At 35.5% G+C, this 16,497-nt stretch overlaps 1 protein-coding gene across 4 annotated transcripts in view; it reads left to right on the top strand.

Moving 5' to 3' along the window:
• The window catches only part of FAF1 (Fas associated factor 1), a 524,128-nt gene that overhangs the window by 291,468 nt on the left and 216,163 nt on the right, over nucleotides 1-16,497 (top strand). For all 4 annotated transcript variants that reach the window (XM_007077228.2, XM_007077231.2, XM_007077229.2 and 1 more), the window contains one exon: nucleotides 2,925-3,011. In XM_007077228.2, coding sequence (XP_007077290.1) covers nucleotides 2,925-3,011 — 87 coding nt within the window. The remainder of the gene's footprint in view (nucleotides 1-2,924; nucleotides 3,012-16,497) is intronic.

Below are 16,497 nucleotides of genomic sequence, written 5' to 3'. Positions count from 1 at the left end.
ACTCTCAATTTCTCTGTTCCTCCCTGTCCCTTTTCCACCTTCCCTGTAGTCCTGCCTTTGTCCCCACAATCTCTTGCTCTCCTTCCTCTGTTTTTCTGTCCTCCTTCCCTCTCTGAGAGAACTCTGTGTTCTTCATTTGATTTGTGATGACCTTAAATTCATCTGCATCATTTTATACACAGCTATATTTTGTTATTCAGGTTTCCTAGAATACTAATCTCTTAAAAGAATAATTTTTAACTTTTGTGTACGTTTGGGATTTTTTCCTTCTCTGCAAGATTGTGGTGTAAAATTTTAATTCCATAAAACTATCAATGAAGATACTAGAATTTCAGTATCTACATTAGTAAAAGCATCACTCATTTTGTACTTTTGCTATCATATCACTTATCTTTCTTTCATATAATGGTAAAATTTGTCTATAGTTACAGCTTTGATAAAATACAGAATTATTTTTGGAAAACTAGTTTGTTTTCTCTTAAATTGTTGCTTAGTGGTTGTGGTTTAGTACATGATTCTTTTCGCTAAATCTCAGAAACTGTCAATTTAGCTTTTTTATTGGAACAGTCAAACATTAGCCTAATATGTTTTATGTTGTACCATCTCAGCCAAGGTCTGTCTGCATTAACCAGTTTATTCTATGACAAGTTGCTTAACAGATGTCATTCTGGGAAGAACAATGAAGCCAAATACTTGTGCAATGTCTAACATTACTCTAACTTTGATCACTTTTGTTCAGCACATCAGTCTGGCGTTGTGCTTTATACCAACATAACACTATAGCCAGAACATGCTTTTCAGGCTTAGAATAGCAAAGGAATGTTATTCATTTCAGTGCAGTTACAGATGAGTTAATAGAAGAAGAAAAATACTGTTTATTTCATAATACCATATTGTTGTGATTTGGAATTAAGGTGGAATTTAAAGAATCCCACTCCAGAGTTATTTGTTTATATACTCAATCCGTAGTATTTGTGTATACTCTCCAAAGCTGGGGTAGACTTGCCACCTTTCCAACAGATGTAAATACTTGTCTTGCCTTTCCCCCCCAAAAATAGCTGATGAAACTTAGTGTATCTAGACAACATAATTCAAAAATAACTTTAAGAAAGGAATTTTGTGTTAAGGCATAAAGTTTCAGACTACCTCTTCTGTCCTTTCCCTCTCTTTTATTAATATAATAGATAATATAATAATAAATAGGTATTTATGGAACACCTTTCTCCTTAAGCATGACAAAATAATCTTAGCTAGTGGAAGTGGTCAGAAGTTTATCCAGTTGCATTTGGTTGTATTGTTGGGTTGATAATAACTAACGAAAATTTCCAAACTTAATGTGACTGACCATAAACAAAATACTGCATGGTAGAAAGGCCATTGCTAAGAACCTCTGAAAAAAGCTGTTTGTTTGAATTGAGTGGGGACCAAACCATGCCCTCAAGCTCCTCAGTTCTCACTTACATAGTCTTTTTCACAGGTGTACATTAGAGATAAAAATAGATTGAGTTCCATGTTTTTTTTGTTTTGTTTTTTTCTTTTCCTTGGTGAATATATATCTCTATTTCACTGGAAGGATAACTTAGATGTGTTTGTGTATAATAAACAGTAATGTGATACAAGATGCTGTAATTAGACAACATGATACTTTAGGTTTCTGCATTTTTAAAACATGAACGAATGCTGCTTGTTTTCTATATTGAAGTGGTATTATTGAACAGATTATGTTCAATACTAGCTTCATTTGTTACAGTTGGGTAATCCCATAACTAACTTTGAAGAGTTAATGAAGATGGATGATCTCTCCATTCTTAGGATTTGTCATTTTTTTAAATTTGTACATTGAGAATAAAACAGAATTTCTGTAACCGGTTTAGAAGAAAAGCTGAAGACCAGTATGACAACTCTTAATTACTGGGTAACATAGAGTTTAACCTTCCAACACTTTATTCTGATAAGTTACTTACCTCCTGTCCTTTTAAAATGAAAAGGCATAATGTTGCATGTTGAGAAAAATAGTTTTTCATCTTTAACAGTATTTAAAAAGAATCATTGAGAGGCAATTTTCAGGAAGACCCTAAATAGTATGTTAATGGATGGCTCTCAGTTAATAAATATGCTGTTGAAGTAGTTTTTAATTTGGGGTGAGATCAAAGAAATAATCTGTCTTTTCATATCTTTTAAAAAAAATTTAATGTTTGTTTTTGAGACAGAGACCAAAAGCACAAGCGGGGGAGGGGCAGAGAGAGAGAGAGACATAGAATTTGAAGCGGGCTCTAGGCTCTGAGCTGTCAGCACAGAGCCCAACATAGGACTTGAACCCACAAACTGTGAGAGCATGACGAAGTCGTAACACTGAGCCGAAGTCAGACATTTAATCTACTAAGCCACCTAGGCACCCCCACTCCCCGCCCTACTGTGGTTTTATATCTGTGAAACTTCTATCAAACAGTCAAAACCTTCAGGTTTTTCTTCCTGGCCTCTCCAAAAAACAAAACAAACAAAAACTACTCTCTTCTTTCTCCCACATAGAAACTTAAAGTATATCTTTTTTTTTATTACACATCATGAGTCATTTTAAAATTTAATATATTATTAACATTTATAATTATGGTCCATGAGAGGTGAAAACTGTGTACCTGAAGCTTCTTGACTGAATAGAAACTTGAAGCCATTCAGGAATATAAAAACAACTGCAGAGGGAGATGTTTCTTGAACTACTATTTCATCTAGCTTTCATTGAGGATCTACTTTTAAATTTGGTTTAGATTATTTTTACAAAATTTTTCTGACTCTTGTTTTCCTAGTTTCAAATTCTGTTTCAAATCCAGAAGAAAAAGGAAATACAATGTATATCATGTAAGTGGCAACAATCATAAGTCATATGGAAACCTTATTTTAATTGTGATATCTCTTTCTTTGTATAGGTAAAGAGAAATGTGTATGACCTTACGAGTATCCCCGTTCGCCATCAGTTATGGGAGGGCTGGCCAGCTTCTGCCACAGATGACTCAGTAAGTGACCATTGAATTGTCATTTTTTTATTCTCTTCTCTCTTTTGCCATTTTCAGTCTAATTGGCTGTGATTATCACTTGCAGAACACATATCATAAACCAAGTAACGTCAGCATTCTTTTGGTAATGTTACAGTATCAGTATCAGGAATTTGATGCTGCTTGATTTGACTTAATTTTTTCCTTGATAAAAAGAATGTATTTAGACATTCCTAATGAAATATCCCAAACACAAAATAGTTTTTCCTAAATTACAGATGTCTCAAAATCAACCTAATCATATTTAGTTTTAAAACTACATTTCCCATAGTAGATTGATACTTTTTAAAAAAGTTAATTTGTATAGTAATATTGATGGCACTCTATTCTTAAACATACCCATAATTTTCACCAGCATAACAAGCTGGAGGAAAAGATTTAGTTTATTATTTTTACCTATTATTATATCTATTTACAATGATTATCCTATTTTTAATTTTGAAACCTTTCTTATCTATACTGTTTGCAGTGATCATTCTTTTCCAAGAGAGTAAATTTTATTGTCTAAGGAGGCCAATTGTAATTACATTTTGGCCACTTTTTCCCATGTTCTTGGCTGTTCTAACCAGACACCCTTTAAAAAAAAAAAAAAGTGAAAAATGAGAATGTTTCAAGAATTTTGACGTTAACTCTAACGTGTATAATAAATCAGACTGCAAAGAAATTGAGACCTTGTAAACATCTTACAATAATAAATACCCAAATAATAATATTGTATTATCTAGTAAATATTACATTTCCATCTGGATAATAATTACTCCTTCTCTCTCAGCACCAACATCATACATTTTGTGGAAGATAGAAATATTTTTAAATAATTTATGTAGATGCCACTTGAGTCTAAATTATTCCATAGTTTAAACACTGTGCCTTTGGAAAATGCTTTATAGGTTATGAAACTTTAAAAATAATCAGAAAATAGGGGCGCCTGGGTGGCTCAGTTGGTTAGGCATCCGAGTTCAGCTCAGGTCATGATCTCACAGTTTGTGGGTTTGAGCCTCACATCGGGCTCTGTGCTGACAGCTCAGAGCCTGGAGCCTGCTTCAGATTCTGTGTCTCCCTCTCTCTCTGCCCCTCTCCCTCTCACAGTGTGTGTCTCTCTCAAAAATAAGTATTAAAAAAATATTTTAAGTAATCGGAAAATAGAGAAAAAAATTTTTAAGTGAATCCTTCCAGAAAAAAATTGTTTACATATAGGCACATTTCTTTCCTTTTTTTTTTTAAAGAATTTTTTTATGTTTATTTAGTTTTGAGAGAATGAGCGAGACAAAGTGTGAGTAGGGGAGAGGCAGAGAGAGGGAGACACAGAATCTGAAGCAGGCTCCAGACTCTCAGCTGTCAGCACAGAGCCCGACGCAGGACTTGAACTCACAAAACGTGAGATCATGACCTGAGCCAAAGTCCGCTGCTTAACTGACTAAGCCACCCAGGCGCCCCTAGGCACAATTATTACTAAGCAACTGATTTTAATGTTGATATAGTAAATCATTAGAATTATTGGCTGGTTTTCCATGGCTAAGGGGTAGGGATGTGGTTGCTGGTTTTAGTTTGGATTGTTTTTTTCCCTGTTGGTGAAAATTTGACACATCTGACAGAAAATGTGCCATGTTTATTTTTAACAAAAATAAGAGAGTAATGTTCATAAAAGATAGCCTTCTGTTTACCTGAGGAGACATGGAGAAACCAGAAATGTTCTCAGCATTGTTTTATAACCTGCCACAAGAAATCATAACATTAATAAAAGAAAATAATTAAGATCTGAGTATGTCACTTAAATTCTTTGAGCTTTAGTTGCCTCACTAATTTGCAGTTTTATTATAAGAAGGATTAGTGATAATATATATACAGTACCTGGCTCAAAGTAGACACTCAATAAATGAGTCACTATTACAATTAATATTAACATATAATATTAACTCAGAAAAGTATCACATGCAAGAATTTGCTGGGTTATATAAATGAAATGGTATTTGAGATTTGCTTCAAAATAATTTGTGGGGTTGGGAGAGTAAGTGGAGATATAGGTAAATCTAAATTAGCTACCTATAGATCATTGTTGAAGCTGGATGATGTGTACGTTCAGTTTATCATTCTGTTTTCTCAACTTTTATATACATTTGGAAATTTCTGTAATATAAAATTTAAAGTAAAAATAATTGTCTGATTGAAGAGCAAGAACACAAAGTAATAAAGTCCAGAAATGTGGGACTTCATAGGATTTGAAAAGCCAACTGCCCTGAGGTGCCATTTTTGTGGAAACCAGACTGAAATAGACTTTTCAGATGCAAGTTCTAAGAGTGATAGGCAAATTTAGTGGAAAATTTAGTGAAAAATTGTTAGTATTATAGTAGTGAATTGCTCTATAGCATCATGCCTTATACATCTTAGGTGTTAAATAATTGAAGAAAATTGACACAGTCTTTTATGAGGCCCATGTTTTAATGATTGTTATAACATTTAATTTTTTACCAAAGAGTTCTAATACAATTTCATTCCTATAGGAGAATATAGAAAGCAGCTTAACTCATCGTTCAAGACTATAATACTACCTCATGCTGTATCTAAGTCACAGCTAACACAAGAGGGAATCTCCATTAAGAGACTTGATTTTTTTTTTTTGCCTCATTATTCATATTTGCACCTTGTCCCAGAACCTGTGAAGTGATGCCTGCCCACACCTCCCCAGAGCAAATGTTGCCACATTGGCAGGATGTTGCCTTGAGCTGTATGATTTGATACAACAAAGATGTTCAGGGCCAGGCTGCTTTTAACTGGTGCCATAGCAGATCCACTAGCTCCAGTACTTAAATTTTGGCAAAAATAGCTTATAACTGTAGTCTTCTAAGGAGATTCTAGGCAAATAAATGTTGTGAAACCTTTCTTTCATTAGGATTATGAAAACTCATAAAGCTGGTGCTTGTAATCTATATTGTTGCAGGTGATGGTGTTTTTATACTTATTTAAATCACTCAAGTGGAGGCATCTGCTACAAAACAAGATCGTCCTCACAGCTTAGGGCATGAATTGGGTACAGCTGAGAAATGTCAGCTGTGTAAACAGCCTGAAATGTGTTACCAACAAAAATATAATTAATTTCTTTCCAACACAGTGTGCCATAACTTAATACTTAGAATGGTTTAACTTTCAGAGAAAGCACCTGAACATTTTCTTCCCAGTGCCAGAGTAGAGGATTGATTATAAAGGTCATTAAAAGTGAGGTTAGTTTGCGCTTTTCCTGCTCAATTGCAGATATTTGTGTGGCTTTGAATATATAGTAGCTTTAGATAAACAGTGGCTTCCATGAATTTATGGAAACATCTTAGATCAAGAAGTGAATGGGTTTGAGATGATGCAAATGTTCTAAAATTAGATCATGGCCAGGTTGCACAACTCTATAAATTTACTAAAAATCATTTAATTGAACATTTAAAAATGAGTAAATTTTATAGCATGTAAATTATACCTCACAAGCTATTTTTTATAAAAGTTAATGGAGAACTAGATTAAAATACTTTTTTCATTTACATTTTTATGTTGTATGAGAAATTTTTTGCAATAACACAGAAGATGTTTTCTTTAGCGTACTTCTCATTAACCTTTGACTTAGCAAACAGGACAAAGAAATAGACTCCTTATAATTAGATTCTGTATAATCTTAAGTCTCTTACCAATCTGATAGACTACACTTTTTTGACATTTTCAGTGCTACTCAGTGAAGTCAACAATCATTTAAAACATTGTTGTTCCATCTCCCTTCAGAGTTAAAATATTTTCTTTGCTTGTAGTTGTACTCTAATGGGGTATGGGATACTGTATGAATTGTCAATAACTCTTTCAGTTCCTTTTGCACTCTTTCACCAGGGAAATAGGTATCTAAAGCTGCACCAGTAGGGGAATGTTTTCATGCTGTGACAGTTCAGCTGTGAGAACAAGGAGTTGCAAGTAGGCGAAATCTCATTTTACACTTTAACAAGGACGCTCTTGGATTCCAGAGAGTAGAAATAATTTTAACACTCTGAATTATGTCTAGACACCTTATTTATTATAATGCAGATAATTTGAATATACATAGTTTTAAAAATTCCAAGTTTTAATAATGCTTGTACAAAGAAAGAAAAATCCTTCAGGATTATTTTATTAAAAACAATATTTTATAGTTTAATGTATTTTAATAGGAAACTTACAAGAACAGCACAGAAGACAGACAACATTAAAAACATGTACTTGCATGTAGGACAACTCAGAAAAGTATAGTGAATGGTTAGAATCTACTGTATGATAAAAATGCTACAAACACCATTTAGTTGCCGTCAGTAAGAAATTTACTTGTTTTTAAAATTTTTTTTGAATGTTTATTCATTTTTGAGAGAGACAGAGACAGAATGCGAGTGGGTTAGGGGCAGAGAGAGAGGGAGACACAGAATCCGAAGCAGACTCCAGGCTCTGAGCCATCAGCACAGAGCCCAATGTGGGGCTCGAACTCATGAGCTGTGAGATCATGACCTGAGCCGAAGTCAGATGCTCAGCTGACTGAGCCACCCAGGTGCCCCAAGAAATTTACTTGTTTTTTAAAAATCCAAATGCTGGCATTGTCCCGAAAAATTTAACAGGTTTATTTACTATTGTTATAAAGTTGAACTGCAAAACTTGTCCACTGAAACATTTTGACTCGCATTAATGCCTTATGTCCCCATATTTATATTAAAAATTGACACACAAATGAAAGTGGAAAAACTGTCAGTACCTAATTTCTGTCCCCTATTTTTTCACTTATAATCATATACTTATATGCATTTTGACCCTCTGGGAAAAAAAAAGTTCAGAACTACAAATAACTTGTAGAGGAGAATTTCTTTTTAAAGAATGAAATGTTTTCCATCATAGTGGATTCTTTTTTTTAAATTTTTTTTAATGTTTATTTATTTTTGAGACAGAGAGAGACAGAGCATGAGCAGGGAAGGGGCAGAGAGAGAGGGAGACACAGAATGTGAAGCAGGCTCCAGGCTCTGAGCTGTCAGCACAGAGCCCGATGCGGGGCTCAAACTCACAAACTGTGAGATCATGACCTGAGCCGAAGTCGAACGCTTAACCGACTGAGCCACCCAGGCGCCTCCATAGTGGATTCTTAAGTATGTCCTCCATGTATGAGGCATGCTAGCTGGATGTCTTTTGGCATAAATGTTACACGTTTGGCATGGATAACACACACTGGTTCTTCAAAAAGGCCTACCAGATAAGCCTCGCTTGCCTCCTGCAAAGCACCAATAGCTGCACTCTGGAAGCACAAATATATTTTTATATCCTGAGCAATTTCTTGCACCAGCCACTGGAAAGAAGTTTGAGAATCAAAAGGTCAGTGGACTTCTGATGACATCTAATTTCAGAGTGCCACAGTACCAGGCCTATAACAATGAGGTTTCTTCACCCTTCCAGTAGGGGGTGCACTCTTGTCAGCAGCTTTTGTATCAGGTTGCTTCCTCTGTGCTTTAGAAGTGTTGGATTTGCTGGCAGTCTGCTTTTTAGGAGCCATGGTGTAGAGAACTCTTACTTACCCCCCTTCTCCTTTGGCTGGAGCTGGGCAAGTTAGAGGCGGTGCAGCAGCGCTGCAAGCACAATTTAATTCTTCTGTTTTTAGTACTTTTTTATTGTGTGCCTTTTTTTTTCTTTTGAGATTACTAATGGTCTGCCAGGGTTCCATCATTGGCTAGAGGAATGTGAACTCAGAATTTGAGAAAATAGGAATTTTTGATTCAGGTCTTTAGGCATGTGTTAGGAATTAGAAAGCTGCTTATATATTTTCACATTGAAAATGAGATCATTTACAAGTAGAATCATTACACAGTGACTTTTCTATAAAATAAAAATAAAACAAAAACCACACACATCCCTCCTGCCTTTTTGTATTTTTAAATAAAAAGAATTTGTGAACATAGGAATGTTATCTACTTTGATCCTTCTAATGGGGACCATTTTCTTCTGTAACTTCTCTCTGATGCATGTGTTTGTCAGGTGTCAAATTATGGACATTCCCTTGCCACTGGTTCCCTGCCCACCACTCTATAGGAGCTGCTGTCTGAAGAGACTGTCACAATTACCACATACTTAGAAAACAGTAGTTCTCTATTAAGTAAACTCATAAGCCTCTACTGTAGTCATTCCATCCATTGTTGCAAGGTTAATATTTCTGAGGTGCAGAATGAATTACATTCATCCTTGCTTACTTATCTTCAATGGCAACCCAGCACTTGCTGATTTATGTACAGATCTTTATGCTGGCACTCAAAACCCTTCATTCTTTGGTCTGAAATGTCTCTTGTAGGTTTATTTTCCCATAGGCCCAGAATAAATCATCAATAAATGTTTCTTGAATAAATGGTTGAATATGATAACATACATATCTCAGCTTAGGTAACTACTCATTTTGCCATTCCTTAAATATACCTGGTGCTCCCTTCTGCTCTGTGTCAGTTAATCATACTATTCCTTCTGCCTGGAATACCTACAGTAATTATTTCCTTCCTCAAGACCCTTCTTTAAGAAACTTTACCTTTATCCCTCTTCCCATGCCACCTTTACCAGCTCTCTTAGAAATTAGTTTATATTTCTGTTCCATTTAAACTTTTAAAATTATTTATTTTGTTCTTTCCTTCCTTAGTTCCTCTCACCTGGCTCCATTACTTACCATCTCAATAACCACAAACAATGAACCTTTCTGGGTGTCAGTCTCTATAACTATAGAACAGAGATAATCACTCCTAGAGGTATTATGAAGACTGAAAGAGTCAGTATTTATAAATACAGTTACCCCTGAGTTTATTTCAAAGACTAAAGTAGTGCTAGATAGTGTCTAATATAGTTAACCTTTGGCTATTACTGTTTTTAATCCATCTATCTGTTCATTCACTAGACATCTGTAGAACAACTCTTATAGGCCAGTAACCATGCTTGCCCTTAAAGTTGCAAGGATAAGGTTTGTTCTTCAGGTCCAATTCCTTAGGGATTGCAAAGTATAGTGTGAGACAGATACATAAACAATGATAATTGCAGTCTACGTAAATGCAGAGAGATCACAGAAGAGGGAGCAACCAATTTTGCTGACAGATGGGAGTGGTAAGAAAATGACTTCCCAAGAAAGCGACATTTGATTCCATTTTAATTCATATTTTTGTGTTCCTCTCTTTTGTAAATTCTAAAAATTAGGAGTAAGCACTGTCTTCCTCATCTTTGTATGCTCCGTAAGGATCAAACATAGTGTTTTATACATTCACTCATTTGAATTGTTCAAAGTTTTGCTAAATTGACATCTATGATAATAAACAACTAAACAATGAATTTGTATGATTTTAGTAACTTGATAAACTGAGATTCAAGTTTCTAATAAAAATTAAATTATCTTTCTAATACAAATTTCTTTCCAATAAAAATTAAATTATCAAAACTCAGTATTTCTTTAGTGGCAAGTAGAACAACATAGTTGTGGGGGAGCAGGGCAACACCACGCTGATTTGTACGTGTGTGTGTGTGTTTGTGAGAGAGCAGGGCAATCCAAGTTCATTGAATCCCAATATTGCTATTATTTGGATAAGTTAGTTATGGTATGAATTTCAGTTTCCTCATCTGCAAAGTGAGGATGACACCTTTGAAAGTCTATTGTGAAGATTAAATGGATTAACATAATAGGTTGAAACATGAAATTACCACTTTTTATGGACACAATGGTTGAATATTAACAACTTCATATGGTTTTACCAAGTAGATAATACACATAATATAATGCAGGGTTTGGCAATTGTAACTGTCAGCCCAAATCCCACTCAACATTTATTTTTGTAAATACTGTTTTATTGGAACACAGTCACACCCATTTGTATATGTATTGTAAACAGCTTCTTTTACAGTATAACTAACAACAGGGATGTGTGGTTGCAACAAACGACATGCCCACAAAGCCTAAAATATCTGCTGTTTGAACCTTTACAAAAAAAAGTTTGCCAACCCCTGGTGTAACTAACATCTGGCATTTAGTAGGCCATTCAACAAACATTAGCTCCTTTTCCCTTGAGTGAGCACCTTCTGTATATCACATACACATGCAGAATCAGAAGCATTCTTTGAGTAACTTCAGGGTCATCCTATGCTATTTAAATTACTTTGTTGGCCCATCCTAGGTCAGACAAATTTAGGCAATCTTTGGATGTCTTCACTGGCTCTTTGTTTGGCAAGGTTATAGATAATGTTGCTTCTGATGGTAGTGAGACTCCATTGCTTCAGAGCGTCCGTTGCCCTTGTCAACATATAGAGTCTTTTACAAATAACACAGGCAAAGACTAAACAGAAAGAACAGCTTTGAAAGCAGAGGGAAGTTTTATTTTTAAAGGAATGAAAAGTTGTGAAATGGACTATACCCTGAACAGAGAGAGAAATTTGGGAGGGTGGATGAAGCATTCAAGGGACGTATTTACTCAGTAAATATGAGGGCAAACACATGGAAGCAAGGCAGCCCCCAACACGATATTTACAAGCATTTTGACCTAATGCTGTGAATCTTGATTTTACAAGGGGTTTATTAAAATCCTAAGCCTGTAGACTACTGTTTCTGTCCATGAATAGTTAACTGCTATGGAAATTTTCTTCCCTCTATAAACTAGTGGAAGACTGGATAAAATATGTGAAATAACTATTTTCAGATATTAGACAACAGATAATGTAGGACTCTGAAGGAGACATACGAGCCCTATGGTAGTCTTACATTCTGCCTGGAGGAATTTCTGGATTCCAGAGTACAGAGATGAAAACAAAGCAGGAACTGGTTATTTTATTGAGTTTGAAAAGAAAGTGTTTAGGGAAGTCAAGGCAGCTAGACTTTGGAAGGCAAAGTACTAGCAGAGGAAAAACCTCTAGAAATCTACATAGTGTTCCCCTGGTGTTTAGTTGAATACCAATCTGTGCATGCAGATGGTGAAATTCCAGGAGGCTGGGTAAAGAACAACTGCCAGGAGAAAGAACAATTAACTAGGATCTGTAAGGCAAACAATTCTCAGAGCTCACATAGAACTGGGAATAGTTTGAGTTCCCACTGGCCATTGTGGAGACACCTCAGTGACTAAATGGGGCATTCAAAGGATATCCACCAGAAGAGTCACATCTTAATGGAGAGAATAAGCAAGGCTTAGGGTGAACCTACTCTAGGACTGCCTTTTTACACGCTTAAAAACAATCTTCAAAAGGAACAAGCTGATTAACAAATAACTGCCTCTAGAAAACAGAGTCCAGCATCCAGTCAAAAATTACTATACATACGAACAGCAGAGAAACCTAACTCACAATCAGGAGAGAAATTAGTCAAAAGAAATACACATAGAAATTACTTAGATTGGGGTGCCTGGTTGGCTCAGTTGGTTAAGCATCTGACTCCAGCTAAGGTCATGACCTCGCAGTTCTTGAGTTTGGGCCCTGCAGAGGGTTCTGCTGACAGCTCAGAGCCCAGAACCTGTTTCAGATTCTTTGTGTTCCTCTCTCTCTGTGCCTACCCTGCTCACGCTCTGTCTCTCTTTCAAAAAAAAAAAAAATTTTTTTTTTAAAGTGACTTAGATAATTAAATTAGCACATAGGGATTTGAGCTTTATAAATATTATGAACATGTTCAAGTATTTAAAAACATGTAGTTAATGAGGGGAGACTAGAATATATAAAATGGAATAATGTATCATTCTAGAGATAAACAATATTATATCTGAAATGACTATTTTACTGGATGGCTTAATAGCAGATTAGAAAGTGCCAAAGAAAAGACCATTGAACTTTAATATGTAGCAATAGAAACTATCTAAATTGAAGCACAGAGAGAAAAAAAGACAAGAATAAATGAACAAAGTGTCAATGACCCCTAGGACAAAATCAAGCAGTCTAACATACATGTAATTGGATCCTAAAGGGAGAGAAAAGGTAGGGGAAGGAGGTCAAGACAAAAAATATTTGAAGAGATAATCTCTGAAATTTTTACATATTTGATAAAAACCATAACACTTACAGATCCAAGAAACTCAATAAACTCCATGAAAGGTAAACACAAAGATTTCTACACTGAGGAGTATCATTATCAAAGGTGAAAACAAGTGATAAAGAGAAGAAATTTCAAAGCAGAAAGAGTTAAAAAACAACAACATTGATTACATAGGGGAACAAATGTAGATTCTTTAGATTTCTCATCAGAAACAATGCAGCTAGGGGCGCCTGGGTGGCGCAGTCGGTTAAGCGTCCGACTTCAGCCAGGTCACGATCTCGCGGTCCGTGAGTTCGAGCCCCGCGTCAGGCTCTGGGCTGATGGCTCGGAGCCTGGAGACTGTTTCCGATTCTGTGTCTCCCTCTCTCTCTGCCCCTCCCCCGTTCATGCTCTGTCTCTCTCTGTCCCAAAAATAAATGAAAAACGTTGAAAAAAAAAAAATTAAACAGAAACAATGCAGCTAAAAAGCAGTAGAATGCCATTTTTAAAGTACTAAAAGTTAAAAAAAAAATGACAACCTAGAATTCTATATCAGATGAAAATGTTCTTTCAAAACTGAATGAAAAATACTTCTCTAAACAAAAATTGAATTTGGTGTCAGCAAACCTGCAGTGCAAGAAATGATAAAGAAATTTCTTTAAGCCAAAGGAAAATAACACTACATGAAGTAGTATAATATTAATTGAAGATAGTCTGTTATTAAAGATGCATATTGTAAACCTTAGAGCAACCACTAAAAAAAAAAAAAGACAAAAAACATAGCTAATAAGCTGTTAAGAAGGATAAAATGGAATTATTTTAAAAATTATCCAGAATAAGGCAGGAAAAAAGAAAAATTGGGATATGTACAAAACAAATAGCAAGATGAAAGATTTAAATCCAACTGCATTATAATTACAGTAAATGTAAATGGTCTATTAAAGGGCAAAGATTGTCAAAATGAATTTTAAAAAACAAGACTCAGCTATATGCTGCCTATCAGAAACTTACTTTAAGTATAATGCCTATAAGAAAGCTATAATGACTATGTTAACATCAAAGTACAAAACAAAGAATATTAAAAGGAGACATTTCATATGATTGAAAGGACAGTTCATCAAGAAGACATAACAGTCTTAAATATATATGCACCTAAAAGCAGTTTCAAAATACATAAAATAAAACCTGACAAGACCAAAAGAATAGACAAGTTTACAATTATAACTACTGATTTCATTCCTGTATCAGCAGTTGCCAGAAAATAACAGATAAGGATATAGAAGACTTGAGCAACACTCTTAACTAACTTGACCTAATTGAAATTTATAGACACATTACTCAGCAATAGCAGAGTACACTTTCTTTTCGAGTGTAACAATGGTTCATTCACCAAAATAGACCACAGCCTGGACCATAAATAAAGTTTTGGTACATTTTAGAGGACTGCAAAAAAGTCAATATCTGACCAAAACAAAATTAAATTACAAATTTTTGTAATTTATGTAATTTGTAATTTACATGTTATTTTTATTCTTATACACTTTGTTTAGTAGTTTGCATGTCCAATATAATCAAAGGAAAAACTACTAAAAGTGACAAGTGAAATTAACACAGGCACAAGCTGCAAGATTAATACAGCAAAAAAATAAAAGTTACTATATAGCACCAAAGAAAATTTTGAAAATGGAGTTTTTTTTCCATATAGGAAATTTATTGTCAAATTGGTTTCCATACAACACCCAGTGCTCATCCCAAAAGATGCCCTCTTCAATACCCATCACCCAACCTCCCCTCCCTTCCACCCCCCCATCAGCCCTCAGTTTGTTCTCAGTTTTTAAGAGTCTCGTATGCTTTGGCTTTCTCCCTCTCTAACCTCTCTCTCTCTTTTTTTTTCCTTCCCCTCCCCCATGGGTTCCTGTTAAGTTTCTCAGGATCCACATAAGAGTGAAAACATGGTATCTGTCTTTCTCTGTATGGCTTATTTCACTTAGCATCACACTCTCCAGTTCCATCCACGTTGCTACGAAGGGCCATATTTCATTCTTTCTCGTTGCCACATAGTACTCCATTGTGTATATAAACCACAATTTTTTTATCCATTCATCAGTTGATGAACATTTAGGCTCTTTCCACAATTTGTCTGTTGTTGAGAGTGCTGCTATAAACATTGGGGTACAAGTGCCCCTATGCATCAGTACTCCTGTATCCCTTGGATAAATTCCTAGCAGTGCTACTGCTGGGTCATAGGGTAGGTCTATTTTTAATTTTTTGAGGAACCTCCACACTGTTTTCCAGAGTGGCTGCACCAGTTTGCATTCCCAACAGTGCAAAAGGGTTCCCGTTTCTCCACATCCTCTCCAGCATCTATAGTCTCCTGATTTGTTCATTTTGGCCACTCTGACTAGAGTGAGGTGATATCTGAGTGTGGTTTTGATTTGTATTTCCCTGATGAGGAGTGATGTTGAGCATGTTTTCATGTGCCAGTTGGCCATCCGGATGTCTTCTTTAGAGAAGTGTCTATTCATGTTTTCTGCCCATTTCTTCACTGGATTATTTGTTTTTCGGGTGTGGAGTTTGATGAGCTCTTTATAGATTTTGGATACTAGCCCTTTGTCCGATATGTCATTTGCAAATATCTTTTCCCATTCCGTTGGTTGCCTTTTAGTTTGGTTGGTTGTTTCCTTTGCTGTGCAGAAGCTTTTTATCTTCATGAGGTCCCAATAGTTCATTTTTGCTTTTAATTCCCTTGCCTTTGGGGATGTGTCAAGTAAGAAATTGCTGTGACTGAGGTCAGAGAGGTCTTTTCCTGCTTTCTCCTCTAGGGTTTTGATGGTTTCCTGTCTCACGATCAGGTCCTTTATCCATTTTGAGTTTATTTTTGTGAATGGTGTAAGAAAGTGGTCTGGTTTCATTCTTCTGCATGTTGCTGTCCAGTTCTCCCAGCACCATTTGTTAAAGTGACTGTCTTTTTTCCATTGGATATTCTTTCCTGCTTTGTCAAAGATTAGTTGGCCATACATTTGTGGGTCTAGTTCTGGGGTTTCTATTCTATTCCATTGGTCTATGTGTCTGTGTTTGTGCCAATATCATGCTGTCTTGATGATTACAGCTTTGTAGTAGAGGCTAAAGTCTGGGATTGTGATGCCTCCTGCTTTGGTCTTCTTCAAAATTACTTTGGCTATTCGGGGCCTTTTGTGGTTCAATATGAATTTTAGGATTGCTTGTCTAGCTTCAAGAAGAATGCTGGTGCAATTTTGATTGGGATTGCATTGAATGTGTAGATAGCTTTGGGTAGTATTGATATTTTGACAATATTTATTCTTCCAACCCATGAGCACGAAATGTTTTTCCATTTCTTTATACCTTCTTCAATTTCGTTCGTAAGCTTTCTATAGTTTTCAGCAGACAGATCTTGTACATCTTTAGTTAGATTTATTCCTAGGTATTTTATGCTTCTTGGTGCAG

This window comes from Panthera tigris, chromosome C1, assembly GCF_018350195.1.
Source record: "Panthera tigris isolate Pti1 chromosome C1, P.tigris_Pti1_mat1.1, whole genome shotgun sequence".
Lineage (NCBI taxonomy): Eukaryota > Metazoa > Chordata > Mammalia > Carnivora > Felidae > Panthera > Panthera tigris.
This window is presented reverse-complemented; position numbering and strand designations above follow the sequence as displayed.